The sequence below is a fragment of the Diorhabda carinulata genome, chromosome X, assembly GCF_026250575.1.
Source record: "Diorhabda carinulata isolate Delta chromosome X, icDioCari1.1, whole genome shotgun sequence".
NCBI lineage: Eukaryota > Metazoa > Arthropoda > Insecta > Coleoptera > Chrysomelidae > Diorhabda > Diorhabda carinulata.
The window spans coordinates 14,213,282-14,236,130 of NC_079472.1; the positions used below are offsets into that span (position 1 = coordinate 14,213,282).

Genomic DNA, 22,849 nt, shown 5'->3' on the forward strand with positions numbered 1-22,849 from the left:
AATATTTAAACTACGGCCAATTATCTAGATTATATTACAACCCACCGATTTCGTTGAAATTTTAGTATGTTAGTCAAAATTACGCTGAACAAGAATATATATTTAGGGGGCGGAAACCATCCCTTCAGATACTTTTTTTCGTTTAAAGCATCAAATAAGTGTAATATTTAAATTAATCGTTGGAAGACAGAATAGGATAGTGTGACAAATTGGTCTTTTTTAGTTAGTTGTAAAACCACCCTCAACCCCCTAACCTCTTTCAACCATCAATTTTTAAGTAATCATTGAATCAAATTCAACCACTGTTGTCTATGGTTTTATAAAAAATAAAAATTGATGGTTAAGAGGGGTGAAACGAGCCGGGGGGTTGTTCATTTATATTTAGACCAATTTTTTACAGTGTCCTATTCTGTCCCTCTTTTATTTCTTTCAACGATTAATTAGAATTACAATCACTGAAAATTAATAGAATTATTTGATTTTTCAAATGAAAAAAGTACCCGAAGGGATGGTTTCTGCGCCCTAATATCGGAAAGGTGCAACCTAATCTATATAATTACTAAACCACGTATAAAATTTCGTCTATTTCGATCTATATTTTGAAATGTCATGTTTAAAAAATTAATTTTCAATCAGAAATCAAAACGATTCAGCAACAAAAAACTTCAATTTTTACAGTTGATTTTAGGAATACTCACCAATAAAAAAATTCCTAAAATATGTGGAAGTTTTTTAATTAGATTTACGAGACTTCCATCTGCAAATTCAAAACTTTTATACTAAAAATTATATTTTATTGAAACGTTCCACTCAACACACCTTATATGTTGTATAAAAATTTTACAAACAATATTTAACCATCTAAAAATATATTTTGCTCAATTGCAATTTCTATACATTCAAATACCTTTATGAATGAGGTGTATATGAAAAGTTTTCGATTTAACAAACAATTTTTCTTTACTTTCCAACATTTTTAAGTCTATACACTTTTTACAATGCTGCTTTAAGCATTTTAATTCTTAAAAATAATATTCCAAGTTTTTTCTCAAAATAGACGTTGACAAACTTGTTGAATGAAAATCTCTTTACTGCGAATAAAATTTTAAAGTTATTAAACAAGAGTTTCTGGGAACCAAATCTAGTGAATACAGTGGGTGGTCAATCAATTCGAAGTGTAATTTTTGACCATGGGGATTATCTAAGTGTGAGATTCATGGAAAAGCACTTTCTTTATCTTTATAGTCGCATTTTCAGAAAAACTCACTTATACGATTGTCAAATAGAAACTAGGTGTTTAAAATAGGACATTTGGTAGAATTTTCCTCAATTAGATTTGTTTATTACCAATTTTATATTAACAAGGTGGTCCTAGAAGTTTTCGACAAAAAAAATTTTTTAATAAAATCTGAGGGTTTACACCAGACATCAAAGATAACTGCTGAATCAAGAAGAAGACCCTAAAGATGGGTCGATGATGGTACTTTCTTGGATTCTGCTATCAAGATCTTTAAGATCAATCGAGAATTTGGTCAAAGACATAAGAAATTATTCACCAGGAAAATATTGAAAGAGCTGAGGATCCATTCTAGCTGATGGTTTACACCAGACATCCAAGATAATTGCTGATTCATCAAGAAGACACTAAAAATGGTCGATGATGGTACTTTCTTGAATTCTGTTATCAAGATCCTCAAGATCAATCGAGAATTTTTCAAAGATATAAGAAATCATCCACCAGGAAAATATTGAAAGAGCTGAGGATCCATTTTAACACTAAGGGTTTAGATTAAGATAGATCGATGATGATATCTTCCATGGACTTAACTGTTGATTCGATTCTGGTATCAGGGTCTTGAAAATCTACCAAGGATTGGCTAAACAAGATACACCTAGTTGAGGAATTAGACCAGACATCTGAAGCCGAGAAAACTGTCGAACCATGACGAAGTAAAGAGGGGTCCACCATTAGGAAGTCTACCATTTTATGTATATACTCAGCTCCTTTTGGTTTAATGGAGACCGTAAAACCGTCCGGGTGACAAATTGCCTGTCATTCTTGATAATCTCATACACAAGAAATGTTGAACTAGGGTCTTGCCTTTCATGAACTTCTCTGTTGCGTTGATTCTGGATCATCTACACCATCATGACTTATCACCAGTAAAGACTTTTGACAAAACTTCGGATCAGCTGTTCTTCCAAAGCGCGATCTTCTTTCTGATGTTTCCATTTTGAAATCTTCCATTAAAATTATCTGTAATCGACAGTATAAGATCTCGACGTTATCTTCGACATTTATTGTTAAGTTTTGCGAACCCCTCATATACTTGAGTTTTTCACTTAAAGTTGGGATCAAAAGAAAAAACGAAACAGGAACAAGTAACGCTACCAAAAAGTCGATTAGAATAAGCCACGTCGTTATCACTGAACAGGTAATTAGTTGCGCTATCTAACATCTCGCTGAAGAAATGCTATTCCGGTTATTATTGGGTCCCTATTTGATTATTAAAAAGATATTATATATTATTTTTAGGAATTTATTCACGGTAAAAGTGAATGGATATATTTTTTATCATTATTTCGATTTTATTATAGTTTTCTGTAAAATTTATGTACATGTCTTGAGCTGATGTGGCGCAATGACCTGTTTAATTCTCCATTTTTAATTTTCTGAGCTATTGGTAGTGATTTTTCAAGCAGTTTCTTGGCGTGTCGTCGGTAAAAATAATCTTATTACATCACGTACATTTTCCAAAAAAAAAAAAAAAAAGAAGAATAATGTAAATGAAACAAATGTGATTGTTGTATATATAGTATACTATTCTCAACACCTAACGATTAAATTATAAAGTAATAAAGTAGCTAAGTTTATCGATCCAACTATAAAACGAAACGTCTACATAAAGTCTTTAATTAATTGTTATTGTTATAAATAATCGGCAAACTATTTAATTAACTAAAAGCGGTTTATTATTGTATAACTTCTAAAAAAATCTCCCATTTTATTCGCAAACTAAACAAAATTATCACCAGTAGGATTCCAATGAGGAAAAGCAGATTCCCTAGGGAACAGCTAATTATAAAGGAATAGTTGGTGAGTTTAGTGTCCACAAAATGAACAGATTAAACTCGTTGGAACTAGATTACAACCAAGATAGATGAAGGGAGAAGTACCATTGTTGTAATTAATGACTGGCTGTTGTACAATCCAGGGTGCAGATCATCCGTAGATCTTCCGGGTCGAGTTAGATTTGCTCATGAGGCTTTCGGAAGCCACGAATATGGCCTGTAACCGTTGCTACCTCAACTGGATTTTTAACAAAACTTGACGATTTACTAGACGTTGTTAATCTTCTTCTTTTGTGTCTCCTGGAGAAGTCAGACTATTTCAATTCAAGACTTTAATAAAAATTTACTAATTTTAAATCGACAGTTTTGACTGAGACATCGAAAAAAAAAATAAAAGAGGAAGAAATTTTGGGTAGAATGATAAAAGGTTTAGATGTAGAAAAAAACTGGCTGAAAAGAGAAAAATAAAGCGAAAATTGAATCCAATATCAAAAGAAGGTCCAAAAACAAAGAATAAGACCAAGAAAAGATGCGAAACCTCTGAAAGAGAAAAGGAAATACCTTATAGTGATTCTAGTAACATTTTTAGGCTATGAAAAAAGATGATCTACTCTCTAATGCGATAAATTTTGATATATTTGATTATTAGTCAAGTTTAGAACAAAAAAAAATATCGGGCACTTTGTAGGACAATAATAATTGACAAAATAGGTTTAAGCGAATACAGAGTAAATTTTATGAGAAAGTGGGTGTGGAATTGTGACAAGTCTTCAGTAGATTAATTTGATTTGGTTCTGAAACTACCAATTCCAACTGTCAATGATGGTACGTTTCGAACCACAGGTACTGACCTAACTAGGTACAATTTTTATTAATTATTAGGTTTAAGATATAACAAAACGTGATGTTCATAACCGCTACATAATCCGTTCAAAAATATGGGACGGTTTGGAACATTTTTTAAATTATTTTCAAATAAACACATGCTTATCATAATGTTGGTATCACTTATTTTTTGAATAAACTTTTTTAGTAACTAGCAGTTTTGTTCAAAGCCCTTTATCCTACCAAAGGGATGTATATGTCCAATATCCAGTGAGATAAATATGTTCTAGGTTCCCAAAAGACCCCCTTTTAATTTAAATTAATTTCTTATTTATTACATATAAGGTTAAATAGAAGATTTTATGAATGAAAATTTTGAATTTTTATGGTTTCTATTTCGAATTTTTAGAAGTTATACGATTTCCTACTAAGATCCAAGATTACTGTAAAAAAAAAGAAAAACCTTTCTACACAGATACTATTTTATACAGTAAATACTATTTCAGCATTAATATACCCAAAAAGTCTTTATGTAGCTCATTTTCAATCATCCTTCATTGCAAATGAAGAGTATTCATCATATAAAAATTACTTAGTATAATAAAAATAATAATAATAAATGAAAAAAAAAACATTTAAATCAATAAAAAATAAATGGTGTATTCGGTATAGTTCAAAAGTTTAAATGATTGAAATAAAAATTGAAAATGTATAAAACTAAAAAAAATTTACACAAGAGATCGAAAAATAATTAAGAAAAAATTATTGCTTTTAACAACTATGTATAAATAATTATAAAGAAAATAATTGTATTAACAAACCCCAATTGAATGTAGTGGTGGTGGTACACCAAAGTTTCGTTTTTTTTTCTCTATTTTTTTTATAAAAAATTCCAATCATACACACACTTGATGACTACTTGTTTTAAATAAAAATAAACGAAACTTAGTTTATCAATGTTGATGTTTTACAGAAAAATTCCATTTTTATAGTACAAGTCTAGCGAGTTGATTTATAATAATAATGATATAATAATTAAACGAATTTTTTTCATAATAAAGATTCACATAAATTGTACTATAAAAATTTTATATAAAGGAGAAAAATAAATTTTTAATTCTTATATATTAAATAGAAAAAAAAATTAAAAAGTCATTGATTTTACACTAAATAATTTCGAAAATCGTACTATGACTAGTAAATATAATTTCGAAACTGATACTAATAATAATTAATTAGAGTAGCTCGAGATTATTTCATCAGATACCAAAAATCATCCACGCAATAATTCATTTATAAATTGGTCCCTATCATTTTCCATTTTTTTTTTGTTAATTAAATCGTACCAATGCAATCGTGTAAAATCAATGACGTAATAATACTAGTACACCTATTTCAAAACTAAAAATTATAAGAAAAAATGAAAACAAACAAAAATATGCCACCTAATAAGGATTGAACTTATTTCTTTCATTCTTCAACTTGCTTCCCTCGTTACCACCACCAGGCGATCGGAGGCGGGGCGTATAGCTCTTGTGGGGGCGGTGGACACCGGTAGTCTGGATGGAGGGAGAGCCGGCCCCTTGCCCGCTTAGCAGCTCCGTTAGCCCCCCCAACGCGCTGAGGTTTGTCAACGCATTGAGGGCGCCCGGTTTGGCTAGCAACTGCGCAATGGGGATGGCACTAGCCAGAGGAGAGGCGGCACTGGTACTGGTACTGGTGTTAGAGTTAGAGGACTGGCCGGTACTGGGGGAGTTTTGGGCCTCAAGGTTAGCTTTCTGCAGTTCAACGCTAGGAAAACATAACAGAAAATATGGGATGTGTTATTGCTAAAGTGATGTTTGATGGGAACGTTAATTTGGATTAAGACGGGGGTTTGTATTTGTAGCCTTTAAATAAAATAATTGAAAAGATACTAACTAATATTCATTTTTTTTTCAAATTTATATAAATTCACCAATGGGGTTAAAATTGTGATTTAAAGAGATTTTTGTAGATCTAAAAACAGCTTTTGTCACAGTCGCAACTAATAAACGATAAAATAAAAATAAATATTAAAACATCAAAGGAAAAATTTGACTATGAAAAATCAAAGAATTACTTTTATACATTTTTTGGAGCATTATACAAGGATTGATCTCTTTGCTCCATTCCCGGTTCCATTTATAAATCAAAACATTACATCAAAATGAATCTTGTTGAACAACACGCGGTGACTCAATACTAGCGTTTAAAAGAATTAACTACAAGATTTTATGAAGACATTAAGGCAAACTAATAGAACTCAAACCAACCATTTACCAGCAGATCAGCTGGTAGACCTCAAAAGAGATTGGCCGAATCATGTACTTCATACGGCATCAGAAAATCGAGACTTAAGAAGAAAAAGAATAGTAGAGGACTTGTGAAAACATGGAGAAGAATAATTGAGAAAAAACTGGAACAAACTAATTTAATATGGAAAGAGGGTACAAAAATAGATGAATAACAGAAGGAAATGGAAAGGATTTATGAATAAAGTTGAACGATATCCACAAAATGACTTTATCGTTTTACGACAGATGCTGAAACACTGAAAGATGCCTTTTGCTCTACTAGGAGCTATATACATCACGATGGAATGTTATAAATCGAATTATATTCAATAACGACAATTATGCTTGTTAACTTCATCATTAAATACAATTGTAGTTTTTTTCAAACTTATTAATGAAGTGTGTATTGAGAAGTTAGTGTTTTGATAGTACAGTCATTGTTCAACAACAGTTTCGAAAAGATGTATTACTTGAATTTCTTGTTATTTAAAAGTTTCTAAAGAGGTGGTGGAAACTACGATAACACATCACCCCTTGGCAGATTAAACATGACCTGTGTTGGCATTTTTTCAAAATATTTGGGGGATACAAATTTCAGTTTAGTCAACCGATATAATATAATTTATAGGTAACAAATTTTTTTTTAATTATTGAATTAGTTCTTAAATGTAACCAATCCAATGGATTCATTTTTATTTGTGTAGAATAATCGAAATGACACAATAAATGTCATCTAGGCTACAAATACATTCATTGGTAGGGCTTCCGATTGGATAACTTCAAATGGGAATCGATAAACATCTTGTAAACTTACAACTAATATAATCAAGACTGAAAATATGTAAATTATATTTGTAATGAACAATTAGACTCTATTTGATAATATATTATTGTAAATTTACAAGAAAATAAAAAAAATTCTCAAAAAGGAGAATTTTACTGGATCAATTGATGTGTTATTTGTAAAAAGAGGAACAAATGAACTCGGCTGTAGAAGGATAGAGAACGGACCAAGAGCGTTTTTAATATTATATATTTTTTTTTAAATTACACATCAAATGACAAAACTGATTTTCATTTTCTAAACATCAACAAGAAAAAATATCACAATTAACATTTTTTTTCACATAGTTTTAATAAACTGTGTATAATTTCAACTCACCTCAGTAAATACAAAAGAAATTCATGTTATAATATATTTTTGATATTTATTTTTGAATTATGCACATTTTCCAATGATTTTCATCTTGGAAAGTATTAGTTTTGGGTTTTAAAAAAATTAAATGAAAAATAATTTAATCCACAATAAATAAATAAAAAAGTCACACATCACCTGGAATTCTAATTCCATAATATATAATTAACACGCTGTATATATGTACGAGGAAGGTTTGATAGGTGAGTCAATTCGTAATGATAAAGATGTTATAAAAGAAAAAAAATAAATTTTTTCTAACTGTACACTCGATTTTTATGTTTTGAAACCGAAGAATAATTTCATAAATTCTTACTATTATCCTAGCCAGCATCACCAGGATAGCATTGAAAGAATATTTGAGCTCTAGTTGTTTTATCCACTTTTAACTATCAAATTAATAACAAACTTGTCAAGGTCTGATGATTAGGGTGGGCCAAAACAAAGTTTTTTGTTTAACTACTATGAAAATATCGTTCAAGATGACGAAAAAAAAATTCTGATTAAGTTTTAGCTCTTAATATCAATATTTTGATATGCCGCATCGTGATTTTTTATTACCCATTTAAACTATACGAGAATTTTTTTTTTTTTTGGAATTTTACTGTTTTTCAACGAATTATTGTGTAGTAAAAAGTAATAGATATTTTTGTAGTAAATTCAACGGCCTAAAAAAAGGTCTGGTATAATTTTTCGCTAAGTCAATTCGTTTAAAAGTTATTCGCAGTTAAAAGTTCATATATATGACGATTTTCACAATCTTTTACATTTTTTTACAAAAAAATGTTTTCGAAGCATAAAACATATTTTTTGAAAAATATATGTTATATAGCACGATTCGAATGAAAGCGTTAAAAATTGATTTCAATGTAGTCGTACTATAAAAATGTTATTATTTGTTATTTGAAATGAGTCAAAAATAATTGTTGTTCAAGTTTCTATTTCCCCAACTTTCCATCTACTCTAGCTTCGATTAAGTTAGGTTTACTTCAACTTAGATTAGCTTAAGTTTACTTCAACTTCTATTAGGTAAGGTTTACTTGAGCTCGGGTTAGGTTAGATTTATTTTAGCTTCAATTACGTCAGGTTTACATTAGCTTCGATGAAATTATACTCTAGCTTCGATTAGGTTTGGTTTACTGAAGTTTCAATAAGCTTAAGTTCACATTAGATCCGATTAGGTTGAATTTAATTTGGTTCCGATACAATTAAGCTTACCTTGATGGGAACAAGTCAGATTAAATTTAGCTTTACTTTAGCTTAGGTTGTCCAATAACTAGGAAAAATCATAATTTTCTATTATGTTCCTAATTGTTGTAATAATAATGTTGTAATTCATAAATCTAGTGCAAGACCGGAGGTCAACTAAACCAATTAGTGGTAAAAGGGGAAGTACTAAGAGATCTAAGACCTCGATAAATGGATTCTACGATTTCGAAAGCGCCAAATTAGCGTGTTTAATTATGATTCTAAGCCAGGAAAATACGGAAGAATTTTCAAAAAAAGAAAATTAGTCTTAATTCCAATAGTTTATTATTATTATAAATAAAATATACAGTGCGTTCTAAAATAAAAGAATAAGTTAATTTTTGGTTTCAATTTGATGGAACTAGTGAATTGTACAGGGTGAACGAAAAAAAAGCAAAATTTTTAAAGATATAATAAAAAAAACATGAATTTCTTTTGTTTTTGATAAAATGATTTTTCTGAAAAAAAAAAAAAAATAAAAAAATATACGTACCTCATATTGATGAGATATTGTGCCAATGCTACCGCATCAGGATTTCCGGATATCGTGATTGTTCGTTCTGATGTACCAGTTTCTCTATCGTCGCAATTCGATATGCGAATCATAGCGCCGGAAATTTGTCGAATTTCCGCTATTTTAGTACCCCCTTTACCAATAACGCAACCAATTAGTTCATTAGGTACTGTCATTTCATGCGTTTGTTGATTAGAGTTCTGTTGGTTCCTCGCATTCGTCGTCCTTAATTGAGATCCCGCCAATGCTGCCAAAGCTAAAAATATTATTGCGAAAACTATAACCCGGAGAGAAATATAGAGTTTTATTAATTTAAGGGCAAATTAATTGAAAAAAAAATTTGTAAATTTTTATTATGGAATTCAATTTTATCGGTTAACGTTTTCATTTTTTTTTTTTTTTTTGAAAATACCTGCTGGATTTAATCCTCCTGCGGCTGACGGAGCCAAACCACCTAATCCTAATGCTGCTAATCCTGCAAGAGGATTTTTACCTAAACTCGCCAGCTGAAATGATAAATATGAATATAAACAGGGCATTATGTATGGAAAATGCGAAAATTTGAATCAATATGTCGATTATGACAGTCAAAATATGACAAAAAGTTTAATAAATCTAAAATAAAGGATAATCCAGACATTTCCTTTAGGTTATGTCTAGATATTTCTAGGAGGTATTTTGGTTTAGAAATTTGAAAAACGATTTTTTGCATATTTTCAAAGCTCAAACCTTTAAGAATATCTTAAGCGGATTTTTGAAAATTATTTCTAGAGATAGAGTAGATCACGTCTGCCTTGGCTTTTTAAAAAAGTTCAATTTAGAGTATTTTAAAAAAAATTCGAAAAGGTTTTTGGAAATGTTTGGCTAAGATCAATGCGATAACATTACAGATTAAAAATTTTCCAAATTTTTTTGTTCCAGATCACTACGAGGGTGGGAATCATGTCAACGAGGGTGCACCGTTTATTTTGTAGCCCCCATTTTATTGGCCTGTAATTTATTGAAATTCTGATTTTTTTACTACTTTTTTTATATTCTTAAAAAGTCAATAAATATATAAAAAATGGATAGTAAAAATGATTTTCATTTTTTTACATTAGTTTCAAAAATGCATAAAATTTAGACTTCTAGACTAAAATACCCCCTTAACCAGTAGTAATACAAATCCGGCCTGGTTATGTTCAACATGGAATATAAGCTAATATTGATAATTATATATTTCTTTTACGAGGTAGAATCAAAAAAATTCAGTGAATTATTTTATTAAAAATAAAGTAAAATTGATGCTTTTCTATTTTCCTTGTAAGTAATAGTGTGAAAACTTCTTAGTAGTTTTTTCGAAAAAAAAATCGAATTGTGCTAAATCTGGATCTTTCAAACCGCTCGAACTACTTATAAAGAGTCTTCGAAGTTACTACATCGTTACCAAGGAAGATTTTATCATTTTGTTAACTTCTACGGCACTTATTTCACAATTTAAAAAAATTATGTTAATGTGTGGTTGAAGATCCTTCTTTCACAACAAGCACGATTTGTCTAGAGGACTGATAATGGATTTAAGCTTGATTCCACACTTGAAGACAATATACTTATAGATACAGTTTAAATAATTATTTTTTGATCATACCTCGTAAATATAAAATAGCATCCCCTAAAATTCTCGTAAAATAACAGTATGGATAACGTGACATTAATCATATATGGTATTCCCCTTCTCATATAAAAGATCTGAAAGGAACTTTTGACTACATTTTCGAAATTCCATTCCAAAATTTTAGGTTAATTCTAAATAGTTTTCTATGTGTAAGCGAACCATGCAAAAATTTTTAAAAGTGTTTAGGTAGCATGAAAACTAGATCTAGGTACTAGATCTACTAGACAGTTTTATAAATATGGTTACAATACCCAACGTGCAACTATTTTTTTTTTTTTTTGTATAGGATTGAAATGTAGTGAAGTCTTGATATTTAAAAAAAATCAGCCCCAATCAAACACTTTCCTCTATAGTTTAATAATGAATGAAAGAAGTTATTGTGGCATGAAGTATGAAAAAATAATTGCACAGAAACCGGTGAAATAGAAAATATAGAAAATGGACAGATTCAAAAACTCTATCTGCCAAAAAATACAAAAAGTTAGATGTTTCTTGATTTTTGCCAAATTTGACAAAAACTTGATCAGAGATTTGCATAAGAAACGTTATAGATTTAAATAAAAAGTCTCAACCCTTTAAAAATTATTTATATAATTTTTCAAAAATTTGGCAGACATTTTTCAATTTTTGTTAGATCTGTAAAAGAAACATGACCACAACCAGGACACACTTTGTTTTATTGTTTAATAACGAATGGAAGAGTGGCAATGAGGAAGCATGAAAAATAATTTGTACAGAAAACGTTGGAAAATAATTAAATATCACAAGTCTCCATAAACTCCATCTAACAGAAAATTGAAATATGTTTCTTGATATTTGCCAAATCTGAGAAAAAATTGATTAAAAAGTACAAAATAAATTTGTTTAGGGAACCTTATAGAATAATAATAAAGAATCTCAACCCTTCAAAAACTCTTACTACAATTTGCCAAAAAGTTGACAAACTCTTCTTAATTTTTGACTGATCTTCAAACTTGACCATAACCAGAAAGCACTTTCCTTTATTGCGTAACCTAAAATGTCATTTTGGGCTCCGACTAAGCTCATCATGTTAATGTGTGCTGTTAGGGTTCGTTGCAAGATTTTGTTGTGTTTAAAATGTACAAAAAATTTTGTATGCTTTCAAATTCCCAAATGGGGCGCCACTCAATTTATTAACCTAAACTGAGAAAGGTAAAGAAATAGGTTGAGATATCTTTAGGAATAAAGCTACTCATTTATGACAACAAAAGTAACGCAGGCTGTGAGCAGTGAAAACGTTACAATTGTTTAATAATAAATGAAAGAGGTAAATGTGGCAATTATAAAAAAAATTGTACAGAAAACGTTGGAAATGAAGAATCACTAGCCTCCAAAAACTCTATCTGAAAAAAAATTTGGAAAAGTTTCTTGAGTGATTGACTATAATCCAAGAACTATGTCTATGAAATATGAACAAATTTAAGGGCGTTGCTAGTGTTGTTGCCAAACAAAAGCTTGACTGCAATCGAGGAAGATTGTTTCATCGAAGAGTTAATGACAAATGAAGAGGAAGCCGTGGTACGAAGAGAGTATAAAAAATAATAATAATAACCCCTCAAAAATTTAAAAGGCGTTCTCGATTTTTTGCCAAATCTGACAAAAAGTTGACTAGTAAGTATAAAAAACAATTTTTATAAGAAACGTTATAAAATAATAAAAAAGAATCTGCTCCCTTCAAAAACTTTCTCTATAATCTGCCAAATAATCCAAAATGATTTCTTGAATTTCGCCAAATCTGTCAAAAAATTGATTGAAGGGTAAATAAAAACATATTTTATAGGAAACGTTTAGAACTATAAACCAAAAACTATTTCTGAATCTGTCAAAACATTTGGGAATGTTACTGTAAAAAAGCTTGACTGCAATCGAGGAAGAATGTTAATGACAAATGAAGAGGAAGTTGTGGTACCAAAGAAAGTATAAAAAATTGTAATAATGAATAAATGAATCTTCCTCTAAGTTGTGGCTCCTTGATTTTTGCCAAATCTGACAAAAGCTTGACTATAATCGAAGATATTTCTACAGAAAACATCATAAAACAACAATCACCGAAGAAATCAAATGAAAATGATTTGGATCAAACTTTTTTGTTTTCCGAAAAAAAATTTAGAACACTGAAAAAATTATATTTAATATTTGTTGTTCGAATGTAAATTATTGTTACATGTTGAGTACGACAAACAGAGGAGGTAACATAGTAATTGCATGCTCCTAATTGGATAATAGTCTTGTTAACAAATCGGAAATGGTGAAAAATATATAGTGCTGTATGTGATAACTCATTTTCATCTGGAATGCATTGAAACGTTTTTCATAACATAGAATACTGTGAAAAGTATAAAGCAAATATTTAAAAAGATCCGAATATTTAGTGAAAAAAATTAACAAATAAGGATTCAAAAATTCATATAGAAAATTTTCAATGAAAAAGATCAACAGTTGGGATTTTATGTAAAACTATTCCAAATTCAAAACAAACAAACCAAAAAAAATCTAAATACATTTTGTATAGCTCGCATTTTTTGTGAGCTCAAAAACCAGTTTCAGTAGATTATTTTCAATGTCATACTTAATGAATTCAATTTCTATTTTTCACCGTTTCCAACTTATGAACTGAACTATGAAGAAACAGGTGTAAATGACGTCATAGGATTACAAAGGTGACATTTTTTTATCAAATGAACGAAAAACTATTTGCCTCCAACTTCATTCGAATATTCATTTTTTACAACAACATCCCCTTTACCATATTCAATTTGATCAACTCATATCACCACACGTTTCGGAAATCTAATTGTCATCTTCAGAGACTGAATGTATCACAATATGAAATATAGACACTTAATTAGGTAGATAAATAGACGATGAAATAGTAATACGGATACAGGAAATTTTTTGAAAGGAAATGACTATTAAAACAAAAATATTTGACATAATACTTCAATTACAGCTAATGTATAACAGTAAACATTACATCCAGGAAAATAGGTTTAAATAATATTGGAAATCAAATATTTGTGTTAATGAAGCTTGACAGTCACAGAGGATGTGTATTCTATTCCATAGAAACTCCAGTTCGGTTTGCCAATCCCTAGTTATGTTGTATCTACTTCCATTTACCCTGTAATTAGATGTACTAGCTTTTGCCTCCCATCTACTTAACTATGGTTTGCAGCTAAATAACTGCAGCAGTTCTCCTTTTCGTATAGTTCAAGATATTCCCTCAATCCACTAGAAAAAGATTCCCATTGCAAATTTGAATTCTATCAGTTGTTGATTATCTTCATGTTCGATTTCCCCATATTCAGATGCCACAAACAGCTCTAACCCCCTTTCACCAGCCAACTCACTGAGTGCCTTGCAGTATTTTGTAATCAGCTGGTGCAACAGATCTAAACCTTTCTGGGAGAAGAATATGTCTAGCTTTAACGCTTATTTGTCATCTAGCTCCTTATAGCATTCCGGAATCAGCTGGTGCAACTGAAGCTAAGCTGCAATGATTGCAGCCACTAGCACAGTCTGCATAACATAACAGAGGAAGAATGTGTCCTCAATCACTTGCTTAAGATACTCAATATACAAGTAGGGGATTTCCACCAGAAAGTCTGGTGAGTGGCTCCAATATTGACCAGATCTTCAGCTATTCCATTACGTCCAGAGTCCCTTATGTTGAGAATCAGGATTAGCTTTAACGTAATTAAGTCAGCTAGGTTATTGGGTTGCTTGTAGCGTTCCAGAATCAAGTCTAATAAAATTGTTCTGATCCACTACAATGCCCTTCTGACTCCACCATATAGTTCCTACCTAGCATCGAGTGATATTTATCTTGCTCTTGAACTGAAGTAGTCGCTAGGAGAGCGGTGCTTTCAAACTGACATGAAACACAAAAAAATGATGTCATGATGATATTCTTTAAGACCAATCAGGGATTGAAAAAAAAATGACCATCGTACTCAATGAAAAAGGAAAAATTCGATGATTTCTTTGGTGGTAATTGGGTTTTCGATAATCCAATTAGTTTTTGCACCCTGTCGCTGCGTTTACCTTCCAGAAAGATGTCAGTTCATCAATAGAGGTTATGGTAGTACTATCCCCAAAACAAAGCTCCAGAGTCAAAAGTGGCTACCACTAAATGATATATATAAAAAACAGTAAAACTAAAGTGGAAACGACTTTTTCTGATTATTTTATATCCGAAATCTAGTCTTGCAAGCACTCATTTCTCAGATACTGCCAATGCAAGTGTTGATTGAGCCTCACTAATACCATTTATGACTTCTAAGACTGTTGTGTGATTACTACTATTCAAGAGGAAACTTCCTTATCCACCATAGTCATTTTGTTATGACCAGTTGAGCCTCATCAGCATGTAGAACTACAGCTATGTATGACAAAACTTTTATTTCCAAGGTTACTACCGATGTTCCTGGTTCTGTATCGATTAATTATAAGAAAAAATACTTTTTAATTAGTTTATACGATTCCGTGACAAAAAAAAATCGAACCTTTGTTGGCGAAATAATGACGGTTAAGTGCGAAAGGGGAGGTAAACACAAATTTATTTCGACAGCGGGTTTTCCGTGATCTACAACAAATATGAAAGGAAAGAGAAATAGAGACACAGGGGAAGTACCAATACGATTAACTTACATCTGTCAAAAGATGCGCGGGCGGAATGGCGGCCTGCAAATGTCCGTTCTTGAGCGGTTCGTAAGCAGCTACGAGCTGCGCTGGGGCGACCGCCGCCGTTAGAGGATGGCATAGAGACAAAGGTCGATGATGGGTGGGATGATGAGCGGGAGCGAATAGAGGTGGCGTTACTATAGAGCTACTTACGTCTGAATGGGCGGGAACGGCGTAGTTGCCTTGGATAGTGTAGGCCTGACCACCGGCGAGGATTACGGGACCACCTATTTGGGGTTTAGGGCGGAAAGGGATGGTCGCTCCTTTGGGAGGGGACTGAAACAAAATTTTTATTAAAAAACTATTTCGATATTTGATACGATCCGTACTAACTAACCTCTAGCATAACGTTACAAATATGATAAATGCATTGAGTGATCGCTTCTCCAGTACCAGAAATCGTAACTGCCCTTTCGGTCGAATTTGGTAACATTTCTGATGCAACTTGTATAGACGCCCCGGTAACTTCTCTGATTTCTTTTATTTTAGATCCGGCTTTACCGATTAACGATCCGCACTGACTAGCCGGTACGACCAGACGTAGAGTAATCGGAGGACGCGGTACTGAACTACTTCCACTGTTAATTTCTTGAAACTACAAATTAGATTACCGATAAAAATTTCTTCAACTTCTTAATAAATAAGATTCAAGTATGGCATAAATTATTTTCATTAAAACCAAACTATCAAAAAACTTTTTTATAATTTATTCATATATGTAATAAATCTTTGATCTTTGCAAAGCCATTCGAAGTATACGCAGAAGAACAACCACCAATGGTCAATAGAGTAGAAGATAACTTCAAAAAAAGCAGAAGGACCAAATGGAGCAGCTCCATTCTGTTTCTAAACATCTTCCCAGGTGTTTAAACTAGTTTGGTCTTACAAGGAAAACGAAACTCGTCATATTACGGCTAAGCCGCATAAGCCTGGCCCTTTAGACCTAAAATTAGATGATTCCAGTGATGAGCCAAGTGACGATTTGGACGACTCCAAAGGTAGAAAGTGACTTTTCACTTTGCTGAAGTTATTGTTACAGAAGATGAGCCGAAGACTTTTAATGAAGTTATTCAGTCTGAAAGTAGCAGCTAATGGGATACTGGAATCAAATTCAAATCCAAAAAGATGCGAACTTCGTCGGGGAAACAATAATAAGTGGGTCTAAAGTATCAAGCGTAATCCTGAAGATAGTATTGACAAGTATCCTGCAAGACTGATTGTAAAAGGTATTGATTATGCCGACATCTTCAGTCCAATTGTTCGGCTGGAAGTGATTCGCTCGTTATTGTCAATAGCAGCCCTTGAGAATAAAGTTTTGCAGTAGTTTGATGTCTGGATGAAGAAATCTTCACATGCCACATAAAGTTACTATTTCCTCCACTACAGACACTCTAAATTGTCTTTTTTCTTCTTAGCAATTGACTGGTTTTTTTGAGCCGCTTTTGTAAGTAAATTACATCAAAATAATGTATTCGATAAAATAAATTTTGTTTCATGATGAATTGTCTTGATTTTAGGTCAAGAGACCAAGATCAAGATAATTTCATCATGTAAACTATATAAAATGATACAAGGAGTAAAACACTTTGCAGCAGAATAATAAATGAAATACCAATATTGATAAATGCAATTAAACGTTATGGAAATTAAAAAAAAACATACTTCCTCAAATTTTTTGCATATCAATGTGAACGCCTTGTATATCGCACTCGTTGATCCTATTACGGTAACGATTCTTTCGGGGCACGATCCGTCTGATATATTAATTTTTGCACCACTCTGAAAAATTAAAAATACTTGTAGGAATAAACAAAAAAAAAACAGAAGAAAATTTCATGCCATAGTGAAACGAGCAGATATTTTACAGTTTCTACTTCAAATTGTAACTTTATTTCAAAATTTATCCATTGACTTCCTTTCCTTTCTATCTTGAGCTTCATAATATTCAATGGATAGGTAGTCATATAGGCAAAGGCCAAATGAAAAGAAGCGTCTTCCTCATCTAAATAATTCCTCCAGAAATAACTGCACACCACTGAAAAGTAGGCGATTTTATTCAATGTGGAACCTGTCAACTTTTCTAGTCAAATCCTCAATGGAATTGCTTGTAGTCAATTTCACTGTAGTCTCATCTTCAAAGGTGTGTAACCTACCAACTTCTCTACTCGAATCCTCAATGGCATTTCTTGTAATCAATTCCACTGTTGCTTCATCTTCAGGTGTGTAGCCTGCCAACTTCTTTACTCAAATCGTCAATGGAATTGGTTGTAGTCGGTTCCACTATAGCCTGCCGATCTCTATAGTGGAATCCTCAATGGAATTGGTTGTGGTTAAACATCAAGTCCACTGTAGGTTCATCTTATATTCGAACGGATCTTCACTGACCTACAGCTCTCCCCAGATACATTTTCATTGAGTTTCATTTTACTACCAAAGAGGACCTTCACAGTTGTCAGACGTTTCGATCTCTTAAATATTTACCAGGTACTATCCTAGAAGCGATACTTTCCGTAAAAGAAATATCAAAATGACTATTCTTGGAAATATCGTCGCAATTTAAAGTTGATAGCAAGTTATCCCGAAAGCATGTAAAGAATAGCGGATAGTCCTAGTCTGGTATCCTTCTTTAAAGTCCTATCTACAGTAATCAGCATTTTTTTATTTAATAGTTTGATAAAATCTACTTACTTCATGCCGAAATCTATTCACAATTTCACCTTTTTTGCCAATAATGCTTCCAACCTCCTGGAAAAAACAAGTTGGAATTTAAGAGGAGTCTTGCCAATGAACCAATGAACAATGAGAAGACAATAATTTATTTCTCTCTCTCTCTCTCTCTCTCTCTATATATATATATATATATATATATATATATATATATATATATATATATATATATATATATTATATATATATATATATATATATATATATATATATATATATATATATATCTAGACAAAGACGGCAATACATAAATAATTATATCTATTTCTAAACGCTTGACACTCACATTTGTAATGTGTCTCTGATTGTAATACCTCACTGAAAGTCGTTTTACATTCACTTTTACGAGAGTTGTTTGATAAATTTCCGACCATTTTAGACCCTAAGTTTTTATGTGACCTAACCATAAATGATTTTCATCAGACGAATTTCGAGGACAGGCGGCAACTATTATTCGAAAGAGCTAAAAAGATCCCTGGGAAAAATGTTGACTTTACAAAATGTTGCGAAACACGATATATACCCTTCTTTAAATGCGCTATTGATCAAAATCTAAAGAAATTTGAGTTCAAAGTTTGCTTATTGCAAATTGAATCAGAAACTAGGAAACCGGCCATATTGTTTCTGTCACTTGAAATTTAACCACATGTTTTTAAAATTTTTTTTTATTATGGTAGAACATGTTGGAATAGAAATCAATAAATTTTTATTCCAATATCTTTAGTCTGTTAGACGAAAACTTCTCAGATAACCCTCGTAATATTGAATTAGTCTTTTTTTTACTCTTACAAGTAATAAAAATATGGATATTAGTATGGGATCGTGTTATTACCAGTAAAAGGTTTTAAAGTAAATCTCATTAAAATAATATGTATGGCTTTGGGTTTATGTTAGTTTCAAATAATGGTTCATATACCAACAGAACGAATTTACAAATACATAATCGATTTAATTAGTTATGTTATTATATCCATTTTTGATTCATTAACCAAATTATGATAATGCTACAAATTCAGCTTATCAATTAAATAAAATATATCGAGTGGTTCTTTAGAATAAAATTTTCGAACGGATCTAAATCTGGACTGCGAGGGGACGAAAATTTGAATCTCGTCAAGGTACTCATGAGCTCAGTTATTTATAAGAAGAATTTCTATAAATATTGGTAAAAAAAAACGCCAGAGGGAACAAGTAACGTATATTTTTGTTATAGGAGATTCAGATAAAATATAAGAGATACAAAGACTTAATCAATGAGCTTCTAATTTCATACAAAACTTTGGGATGCAATATATCCTGCAGTCTCATTCTATTTCTTCCCCGAAAATTTGAGTGTTGTTAATGACGAACAAGGGGAGAGATTTGCTTTATAAAAAAAAGGCTATTAAAGGTAAAAAGTCCACAAATGCTAGCTGATTACCGATGGAGACTTAAAAGGGGCCCAACCAGAAGCCAAAATTCACGAAAACCATAACATGTTAGTGATTTTTGTACTTTTTATAAAAATAAATCTTTAATGTCACAAAGAAACTTGATTTGTCAATTTTTATCTATTGATTGTTTGTTGGCCGTACTACTGATTCTATTAATATTTACATTTTTTTCTAAACTTAGTAACGTTATTGAAGTATCTCTATTCTTATATTTTCGACATCTGATGTTATGTAGAATTCATTAAGAATATAAAAATATAATATCGACTCGACTCATTCGTTTATTATCTTGGTTAATTAACAGATAATTTCTTTTGTTTAGTGCCAATTACATATATAATTATAGATCGAACACTGGGATTGCAGTAAAATTTTAGTCTGGGTCAATCACTAAGAGCACTGCCAAGATATTCACGATCATCGTTGAGGTATGTACTAAAACTAAAATCTTTTTTATTAATTACCGTCTATAATTATAAACCTGCATTTTGCACACGTTTAAAATAAATGAATATACTGAAAAATACTGACTATCATTTTTTTCCTACAAAGCAAAATATTTTATAATAAAACTGAATTATTGACTAGTAATTTATGTATATGCAGAGAACATCGACATGAAGATAAATGACAATTATCATAAGCAATGATAAAATAATTAAATGACATTTATCTTAATGAAAAAAAAAACAGTAACAAATAACTTCAAATACCTTTCTTCAAATATAGAAGAATTGAGGAAGAAATAAAAGGGGCAGTAGGAAGACTCTTTGGAAATAATAATACCAAAGAAAGCAAAAAACAAGTTTTAAAAAAAATTGTCACTTTTGAAGTCAAAACATGGATCACACCACGTAAAATAAGGTACAGAGTTTGGGATTGAAATATCTAAGAAAGACATAAGAAAAAACTACATTGAATAAAATAACGGATCAGGAAAAAATAGGAACAAAATCTATAGATACTAAACTAAGTCGTGTGATACAAAAAACAGTTTTTGTCAAAAATCGTTTTTGTCTATCAATGTAAGAGCAATACAAGCACTGGGGGCCAAATCTGGACTATATTTCCTCGGGAAGCAATTCAAAGTGTAATTCGTTCGATTTAACCATTGACTTGTAAATCTGTGCATTGTCTTGGTCAATCAGTGGTTTCCCTTCAACATATTTTTCCTTGATTTTTATATTCAAACATTCCTATGTGGTATTTGCTATTAATTATCTCTCCATTTTGGAGATAGTCGATGAACAATATTCCACATGCATCCCAAAATACTGAGGCCATAGCCTTTCCACTATTGTCCAGACAGTATAATTTTTTTTTTGCCCACAAAAAACGAATCACAGAGCTCAATTTGCTCCTAATTTGAGAAATTGAAACTGCATCTTTTACGGCTACCAAGACAAGAATGAAAGTTCGTCTGGGCTCGCCTGGGCGGAAAATTGGAGAAAATGAGCTAAGCTATTCGCCAAATTCCGCCTTATTTCATGGATAACCCTCGTAAATACAGAAAAATTTTCATACTGGTTGCATTTTTCAAAACTTCTAAGAAAATAATGAAGTGAATCGGACAAAAACAACGAAAAAATCAAGAATTATAGAAGAGGTTAGAACTAAATATGATGATAGAAGGAAGTAGAACGAGAAGATAGTTTCCAAAATACTCAGTTTTAATGATAATTTACAGAAAAAAAATTAAACTACCAAGTAATACACATTTGAAATTAATTCTAACTTTATTTTTCATTTTTCTATGATAACTGACAAATAACAAAAAACTGACAATTTTACTGTAATAGCAACTATTTATACTTTGTGAGAATATAAAAATCAAAATGTCAACAGTTGAAATTTTTCAATGTGTGAAATTGTTATAAACGCCTAATATTGATTTATTTTTGCTAATAATTGGAAATTTTAATCATATTCATCATTTTCTGTCTCATATGAAACTATCAATTTGATATTAACAATGAGAATAAATATTTTGAACACATATAATTATTACAACCAAAAATATTTTTGTAACTGAATTTGATAAATTAATTGTTTACCTTTCCTTGCATTATCAGTCTGATTGTGATTTGCACGTTTGAATCGTCATTCATCATTTTCTGTTCAAGCCTTCCGTCCATTTTTAATGAATATTTACGTCAGCTACAGGTGGATCTGAAAAATAATTTTTACAAACATCTTTCCATAATTATATTTTCTAATTCATACCAATTTACAAAGATTCTAATGGATTAAAATCGGGTAATCGCGGTGGCTATTTGGTACAAATTCAATCTTCTTATTTTAATATCAATATTGCCTCATATCTATTACATTTATTGGGGACAAGTTATTAATAATGAAATTTTTAAATTAAAAAACGTATAAATGAGTCAACTGAACTATTACTTATAAAATAAGTTGTATTGCTTCATAATATTTTTGCAAGTACCCATTGTTGCTATTTTAGTTTAGACACATCGAATAATTATTTTAATTGTTATTTATATGAATAAATTAGCAAAATATTTCATACTGAATGTTAATTACACAATTTACCGATCATTACCTACGCATAAACAAAAGCAACGAGATCGGTAAAAATAAAATTGTTTTTGCTTGTCCATACTAACTAAAATATATTACTATAAATAGAATATTTGTACTTAGTATACGCGGTGAATGTGCCAAATAAATAAAAAAAATATTTCGCTAGAAATAAGTATAACCCTTGAGAATAGCATTGTAGACATAACCATAATATTTACGATGTACGCTTTTATGTCTTGTATAAAATATCGTATACGTATCTATACAATTTACAAACATAATAATGATGCTTACGTTTTGTTTTTAATCACAGCCACTTAATTACACTTTAATTTCCTCGTCAATATACCCTAACTCCAAATGTAAAATTATCAAGATCAAGGCGGCTTCGACGCTCTTTGCGTTTTACGTTATACGATTACGACTGCTACAAAACGCTATTCTCGATTAACGATACGCGTTCCATTGATATTTTTAATAAAGCACGTTCGGAAACATCTATTGAGTTGTTCAAAGTTTGCAGCTTTATATGAACAGAAAAATATTCGAAACCATATAATGAACATCTCTATTAGAATAGATTTTTTGTCTTAAAATCAAATACATCATGGAATTAAG

The 22,849-nt window shown here is 30.9% G+C and overlaps 1 protein-coding gene across 8 annotated transcripts in view; it reads right to left on the bottom strand.

The window, feature by feature from the left end:
• Positions 1 to 22,849, bottom strand: part of LOC130901637 (poly(rC)-binding protein 3) — a 58,460-nt gene that overhangs the window by 14,174 nt on the left and 21,437 nt on the right. The window contains exons 1-9 of one of the 8 annotated variants that reach the window (XM_057813144.1): positions 22,526 to 22,674; positions 21,742 to 21,856; positions 18,216 to 18,272; positions 17,190 to 17,306; positions 15,865 to 16,122; positions 15,681 to 15,803; positions 9,582 to 9,675; positions 9,149 to 9,425; positions 2,233 to 5,688 (exon numbers count right to left, since the gene is read on the bottom strand). In XM_057813144.1, coding sequence (XP_057669127.1) covers positions 5,343 to 5,688; positions 9,149 to 9,425; positions 9,582 to 9,675; positions 15,681 to 15,803; positions 15,865 to 16,122; positions 17,190 to 17,306; positions 18,216 to 18,272; positions 21,742 to 21,822 — 1,353 coding nt within the window. In that variant the 5' untranslated portion in view covers positions 21,823 to 21,856; positions 22,526 to 22,674 and the 3' untranslated portion in view covers positions 2,233 to 5,342. Of the gene's footprint in view, positions 1 to 2,232; positions 5,689 to 9,148; positions 9,426 to 9,581; positions 9,676 to 15,494; positions 15,804 to 15,864; positions 16,123 to 17,189; positions 17,307 to 18,215; positions 18,273 to 21,741; positions 21,857 to 22,525; positions 22,675 to 22,849 lie in introns of those variants that run through there. The other 7 variants (XM_057813142.1, XM_057813149.1, XM_057813146.1 and 4 more) reach the window with 7 other exon arrangements.